This window comes from Glycine max, chromosome 9 (genome assembly GCF_000004515.6).
Source record: "Glycine max cultivar Williams 82 chromosome 9, Glycine_max_v4.0, whole genome shotgun sequence".
NCBI lineage: Eukaryota > Viridiplantae > Streptophyta > Magnoliopsida > Fabales > Fabaceae > Glycine > Glycine max.
The window spans coordinates 16048250-16056135 of NC_038245.2; the positions used below are offsets into that span (position 1 = coordinate 16048250).

General features: G+C 42.2%; 1 protein-coding gene across 1 annotated transcript; it reads right to left on the reverse strand.

Moving 5' to 3' along the window:
• Positions 1-387: 387 nt before the first annotated feature.
• Positions 388-1136, reverse strand: LOC121172834 (secreted RxLR effector protein 78-like). Its single transcript, XM_041005468.1, has 2 exons — positions 1000-1136; positions 388-835 (listed from the first exon to the last, which is right to left on the reverse strand). Exons 1-2 carry the CDS (start codon positions 1134-1136, stop codon positions 388-390), a joined length of 585 nt encoding a protein of 194 aa, XP_040861402.1.
• Positions 1137-7886: the final 6750 nt, after the last annotated feature.

The following is a 7886-nucleotide window of genomic DNA, read 5'->3' on the forward strand; positions in this document are numbered from 1 at the left end:
AAGACATGCACAACAAGGGCAGAGCTATTAAGACAACATTAGTTAGGGTGATTCTGCCAGCCATTGATATACTTCTCTGCCTCTATTTGTTCAATCTAGCCTCGAATTTATTGATAATAGGTTCCTACACCACCTTCCTTCTCAGACTGACACCTATAGGCAGCCCAAGATAGCAGAAAGGAAGTTGTAGTGGACCACAGTTCAAGAAATCAACAGCAAATCTGATCCACTGTTCAGATTGACCAATTGCTTCGAGTTGGCTCTTAGAAAAATTGATTCTTAGGCCAGAAGCTATTTCAAAGCTTCTAAGAATAGCCTTGATAACACAAACATTATCCATAGAAGCTTCCCCAAAGAAGATGGTGTCATCCGCAAACTGGAGAATATTCACTGGACCTTGTTCTTCCCCACCATAAAGCTGTGAAATAAGTTTCTAGACACTGCTTCCCTCATCAATCCTGTTAACCTTTCAGCAACCAAGACAAATAATAAAGGGGCCAAGGGATCCCCTTGTCTCAATCCTCTCCGAGGCTTAAATTCATCAGTTGGGCTTCCATTTACAAGGATGGATATTGAGGCTGATGTGAGGCATCCTTTAACCCAACCAATCCACCTTTCATGAAACCTCATTCTTCTCATCATATAAAATAGGAATTGCCAAGGCACAGAGTCATAAGATTTTTCAAAGTCCACTTTAAACACCAAGCAAGATTTCTTTAGCCTCCTAGCCTCCTCAACAACCTCACTAGCAATCAAGACTCCATGTAGCAGTTGTCTACCCTTAACAAATGTTGACTGTCTTTCATCAATAAGGTGATTCAAAACCTTACTAAGCCTATTAGATAGGATTTTAGCAATAATCTTGTATACACAGCCTATGAGGGATATAGGTCTAAAATGACTAATATGTTGAGGATCCCTGAGCTTAGGGATAAGAGCAATGAATGAAGAATTGAGGCCCTTAGGAAAAGCAACATTCCATGAAATTCTGCCAAAAACCTTAAGAATTCAGGTTTCAGCTCATTCAGAAAATGCTTAATAAATTTGAAATTAAGCCCATCTGGCCCTGGGCTTTTATCATTGCCACAGGCCCACACTGCAGAATATATCTCCTCCTCTTTAAATGGCTCAACCATCAAGTCTCTCTGGATTGGGGACAGGACATTAAAAGAAACTCCATCTAAATTGGGTCTGAGCAAATGAGGTTCAGAAAATCTGCTCTGAAAATGTTGCTTGACTTTAGCCTTAATCAGTTAGGGTTTTCTACCCAAGAACCATCAATCAGCAGCCCCCTCACAGCATTTCTCCTTCTGCTGTTGTCATACCCTAATTTCGTCCGGGGACCTTTGCTTGATGACATGCGACCTTTCTTTGGTCCTTGCGAGGTGCTTGGCACCCATCATTAGGCAATTTGTGAAATTCCAGGACATGCCGGAAAACCAAAAAAATATTGATGCACAATCCGTAAGTTTCCGTGACACACCGGAAATCAAATGGAAGCATCGTTGCATAATTAAGTGAGGTTCCGTAACATTCCGTAAGTCAAAAAGGGGATGATTATGTAATCCGCAAGGTTCCGTAACATTACGGAAAGAAAACAAGTATCGTTACAAAATTCATAAGTTTCCGTAACTTTACGAAAAAAGAATCACAAAAAAAAGCAGAGGGGGTGTACTTAGTAAAAATAGGGGTGCAAATAGCACCCAGGCCCACTTGGGCCCTCCAGAATATTCCTCCAGAAGGCTGTTGCTTCTGGAGGAAGCAACCTGGCTCGCTTGGGCGAGCTGGGCGGCAACCACCTCCCCTATTTTGCTATAAATAGGGGAGGAAGTGAAGAAGAAAAGGGTTCAGCCCCGTTGGCACTTCTCTCTCTTTCGAATTTGCTTGGAAAAATTGTTTCCGTGAAGAAAATCTAAGCCGAGGCGCTTCCGAAACGTTTCCGTAACGTTTTCCGTGAGGAATTTCGCGAAGGTTTTCGACCGTTCTTCGACGTTCTTCATCGTTCTTCGATCTTCAACGGGTAAGTACCTCGAACCAAGCTTTTCGATTCATTCTATGTACCCGTAGTGGTCCACATTGTGTTTCGCGCATTTTTATTTTCGTTTTGTTTACTTTTTATACCCCCTGTTGACATGCTTAAGCCATTTTACTTAAGTCATTTCTCGCTCAACTAAAAAATAAAATTAATTTCCACCGAACGTTTGAATTGTATTATCCGTTAACTTCGGTTAAAATGAATTCCGACCGTTCGGTCGTGCCGTAACCACGTTGGAAATAAAAAAAGAGGTAAAAAATAATATAATAATAAAAAAAACATCTTTTAGTAAAATAAAGCGAAAAATCAATCGGACGTTTTCTCTTTGGAATTTCTCATTCTTAATCGAATTGACTAATAACTAAAGTGAAATTAAGGCTAAAATCAACTCGCCTAGTGATGCAATCCTACCCCGCAAGGGCATTGGATAGAAAACTCCAAGTAGATTGGGCCAGAGATGCAAGAGAAGGCCCTAGGGTTCTTATGAGCCTTAGGGTAGTTTTCGGGCCCATGGGCTAAGTACGAGCCCACTTATCTTTGTAAATATTAGATTAAGGTTTCATTATTTTTGGGCCTTGTATTTAGGGCTCCATAATGTAGGTAGGGTACCCTAGAAATATAGGATTTTTCAGCCCTTGTATTTTAGGGCACCTAGACTAGTTTTTGTATTAGGGGTAGTTTTGTAATTTCACATGCACTAAGTGGATATTTGATTGGTGTGGTTGGAAATAAATTTAATTGAATTGGTAGAAGCCCAATCCAATTAAATTTTAGAGGGAGGGTGAGCATTTGCTTACTACACCCCATTGCCACATCATATAGTCACACTTTGTGCATGTCCTTCATGCTTTTCATGCCTCATGACACCTAAGCACACTTAGTGGAGAATCTTGGAATTGATCTTGGATTAGTGGGCTGAACCATAACTAAAATTCACTAATCATAATTAGTGAAATTTTGGCTCCAAAGTTTGGCTCCACAAATTCAATTTCAAATTCAAGTGAAATTTGAATTTCCCTCCAATTTTGTGTGACACTTAGGCTATAAATAGAGGTCATGTGTGTGCATTTTTTTCAACTTTGATGATTTGAATATTAAACTTCAGATTTTAAAGCTCATTTAGAGCACAAAATTTCGTGCTCTTCTCTCCCTCTCCCTTCATTCATCTCCTTCTTCCTCCAAGCTCTTATCCATGGCCTCCTATGGTGGTGAGCTTCTTCTAGACTCATCTTCTCCTTGAAGTGGCGTCTCCTCTCTCTTTCCCTTTCTCCATTCCGCTGCCATTCATCTTCCAAGAAGCAAAGGAATCCATTGATGAAGAAGATCCTAGGTATACAAGCTCCAATGGAGCTTGCATCACCTAGTCAAGCTCGTCTACAAAAATAGGCTTTTGAAGTTTGTCATTTCAATTTCTCACTAAGTAAAATGGATCATTTTTAAGGTCCAACGCCTTAAAATGATCACCACTTAAGCAAAAAAAAGAATCACTTGACAAAAAGAAAGAACTACGTAGGTCTGATTTCCTCATCGCAAAATTGAGGAATACGTAGGAGCAAAGGGAAACACCCTTGTCGACCACAAAAAAGAAAAAAATATAAAAAAGGTATAAAAGATATAAGGACATAAAAGGGAACGTAAAAATCAAAGTCATGTTTGCACATTCGATTAAAGGCTGCCGTCCCTTGGGACGGACGTGTGGGGTGCTAATACCTTCCCCGTACGTAAATACAACTCCCGAACCTTTTGCTTAAAAAGTTCGTAGATTGCGTCTTTTCCGGTTTTTTCGACGTTTTCCTCAAATAAACGTTGGAGGCGACTCCGCGCGTATTCCTTTCGTGGAACACGCATCCCGCGAGTCAAGCGTCGCCCTCCCGCCGAAGGGTAGGTTGCGACAGTTGGCGACTCCACTGGGGACTGTTTTTTAGAGAGTTAGGCCATTTAATCTTGTGCAATGTTTTATCATGACTTTCTCCTTTGTTGGTTTCCCTTTATTTGTCTTATGTTCTTGTGTATATAAACTATTTGTTGCTTTTAGTGTGTTTTAGAATGTATGCATGAGGTAAATATTTATTCATTTGATGCACACAAACACTAACACTATTTGCACACACTGTGAGTGAAAAAGGGCCCTATACCCGGGTTCATGGGAACATAAGGAGTGGAGGTGAATCTGTGATCATGCTAGGTCTCCGACTTGCTTGATTACAGTGAACCCTCATCTAGAACTTATTGTTGCTAGTAGTCCCTACTGCTGCAATATGTTCTTCGAAGGGGATGATACCTCTAGAAACCATCAAGAGAGATATGACTACCTTGGGGATTATTGCTAAAAGCCTAGTTAGTTCTCTCCCTTATAGGTCCCTTAAATAGGGGCACGGAGCAAACACGCTGCGTGCCATTTTTCACACTGCCATGCATAAGTATCATATACCCGTTTGCTTATGTTTAGTGAATATTATCATACTATGTACATCCCCGTATTGTACCTTTCGCATGTGCATCATGTGCGGGTTCCGTCTTAATCCCCTCTCTTGGGCAAACCAACGGAGGGTCCGTGTCACCTTCTTAAATACATACGTTGGGCACTTTGCTACCCCAAGACGTTGTATCTGAGAAGGAGACAATTTCCCGAGCTCCCGTATTCATAAATTGCATCCGTGTCATATGCATTCCTTCATGCATTCATCCATTCCACCCATGATAGATGTCGGAGTTTTGATTCGCACTAGATTTTATTTCACTTTAGTAAAACATGGGATCAAGTCAAAAGCCTTCGCTTAAAAAGAGGTTTTATCAAGTCAAAATCAAGAGCTTAGAGGTCACCACTTTATGAAAGTTGGGGCAATTAATGGGTCAACTTCAACGGCAAGCCTTCCGCAAAGCCTATGGTAAGCATTTGGGACCTAGCTAGGGTAGAAGTCTCCATGGAACCAATTGCCTCCCTCGCCCAGTATTATGATCAGCCGTTGAGGTGCTTCATCTTTGGGGACTTCCAGCTATCACCAATGGTGGAAGAATTTGAAGAGATCCTAGGATGTCCTCTAGGGGGAAGGAAACCATACCTCTTCTCAGGGTTCTACCCCTCATTGGCCAGAATTTCTAAAAAAGTCCAAATCTCGGCGCAGGAATTAGACCGCCAAAGGCAAGTCGAAAATGGGGTGGTCAGAATACCGAGAAAATATTTGGAGGTAAAAGCAAGAATCTTGGCAGATAAAGGCGAGTGGACCCCATTCATAGATATTCTCACACTGTTGATTTTCGAGGGAGTCCTCTTTCCAAATGTGGATGGGTTGGTGGATCTGGCAGCGATCGACGTTTTTCTCGCCTATCATAACCACAAGGAAAGTCCGGTTGTCGCTATGCTAGCCGACCTATATGACACCTTCGACCGAAGATGTGAAGAAAGCAATGCAAGGATTGTTTGCTGTACTCCAGCTCTCTATGTGGGGCTGGTTTCACACCTTTTTCTCCAAGAAGGTAGGCCCGTCTATCCGCTACAAGGTTACCGCTCGTGCGTCGAAAAAGGAAAGGCGAATTGGGACCAACTCTTGGCTAGCATGGGGGGGCGTCTGTTAATTGGTTCCCTCGCTAGAAGGAAGGAAGAATCAAGATTCTATCTTCATGCGAAGGATGTCCAAATGTTCCCTTGATGGGAACAAGGGGTTGTATTAATTATAATCCCGTTCTCGCCATAAGACAGCTTGGCTACCCCATGAGAGGAGCGCCATTAGACGAAAGCATCACGCCTTTCATCGCACGGGGTTTTAGTGACCACAACGCGAGGGTACTCCAAGGAGTTCGCAAGGCATGGGATGCGGCGTGAAGAAAGGACAGAGAGCTTAGGGGAAGCAGTAATGGGATCATCGGCGGCTATCATAAGTGGCTGAGAGTCCAAACACAAGGATTGGATTGGCTCCCAAATCTAAAGACTGTGAGGGACGATGAGGTTAAAGCTTCGGAAGAAAGTGATGAGGTACAAGCCCTAAAGGCAGAGCTTGAAAGAGCCCGAGTAGTCGAAGAGAAGTTCAAGTCCATAGCCATCAAAGTCTGAAAAGAGTATGATGAACTAAGGGACGTCAATATGGCCACCGCTGAAGCCTTGGAACGAGAAACCAAGAAGGCCCGAAAGGAAGAACACGTGCCAGCAAAGTTTTGAGGGGCTTTATAGGGCAGCAATAGTAAGCTCAAGCTCCGAAGAGGTGAAAGGAATCATCACGGGTCAAAGGCATGATCTTGAAGGACGAGCTAAAGGCTTACCTTAGGTCGAAAAGAAATTTGTCCCAACAGTTAAGCGAGACTGAAGGGAATATGTGGGCCGTCATCGATGAGTGCAAAGAGAAGCTAAATCTAGCGGCGACTCACGAGCAAAGGCTAGAGGATGAGTACGCCAAGATATCAGCAGAAAGCGAAGCAAGGGAGAGGGTAATTGATTCATGGCACCAAGAGGCAACAATGTGGACGGACCAATTTGCTCTTACTTTGAACAGGAGTCAAGAACTTCCCCGATTGCTAGCCAAGGCCAAAGCAATGGCGGACACCTACTCCGCCCCCAAGAAGATCCACGGACTTCTCAGCTATTGTCAACATATGATAGACTTAATGGACCATATGATTAGAAACCGCTAGGAAGTTTGTATTGTCGCTTAGATCTTGACTAGTTATAACTTTTTGAATAAAATGAGTTTATCCCACGTTTTTACTCCAAAAATCAGTGCGAATCAAGTCACTCCCGCATTTTATCTCTAGCATGCATTGTATGTTGGTCTCGTCCTTTGTCACGGGAAGCCGGAAGGTCCATATCACCTTCTTAATTGTACACATGGGGCACTGCGCCCCCAAATGCGCAAGTAAGAAGAGATAATTTTCCGGGCTCTCGTGTCCGTAAAATGCATTCATATCATGCATCGCATAAACATCTCTTCATAACATCATAATGGACATATCCTGCATTTGTCCGTTATCATATTCCAGCCTCACATTTTGCATGAGTCATGGCATCATCATGCATATGCGTTCAACAAACTTTTTGATCTGCAAAATTGCATACCATTTGTTTTCATGTTTGCTCATCCTTGCGTTTTCCTCTACAAAACAAAAACAAAAAAGGGGGAAGCGTGAAACTTCACACTACATTCTTAGTTTCATGTGTTAGGCACCACGAGCCAACCATGTTGGGATCATAAACCCGTTTCACTTAAAAACAAAATAATTGAACATGGTACCTAATGCATGGTTAACTAGGAAATGGTGTTTCTTCGGGCATCTCAAATTACATTTTCCGTGCATAAGCTTAAAGTATGCACGAGTCATTCATCCCTATGAGATGTTGTTGAAGTATTGGCGATCAGAATTGCCATTCCTTGGATTATAGGGTTGAACCAAGCTCATGCTTTTACAAAAAGGTTCATCAAGTCAAGTTGAAATATGGAAGTAACCGTCTTGCAAAATTGGGGCAAAAGATGAATCGAGTCACATCACTGCTTCGTCTACTGCCAAACATATTTAGGATTGTTGATGTCCTTGTTACTTCCAGTTTCACCTTGACAAAGATGTCATGGACCATGTTGAAAATCTAAATTGATTCAACCCCATATCCTACGTAAAAATTCGCAATCTTCAACTGTACATCATTCGCATACATCCATGCTTTTCATTAGTTGCATTGCTCGTTGCATTCTTTCCTTGAAAAATAAAATAAAATGAACTTAATCATTGTTATTAAAAAGAAAAGGACACGCTTTACGGCGCCCTTACCGAACTCGTGCTAGAGCTAGAGTAATGGGTGAAGTAGAGGAGATACAAGAGAAGATGAAGGCCGACATGGAGGCCATTAAAGAGAAAATGGCCACAA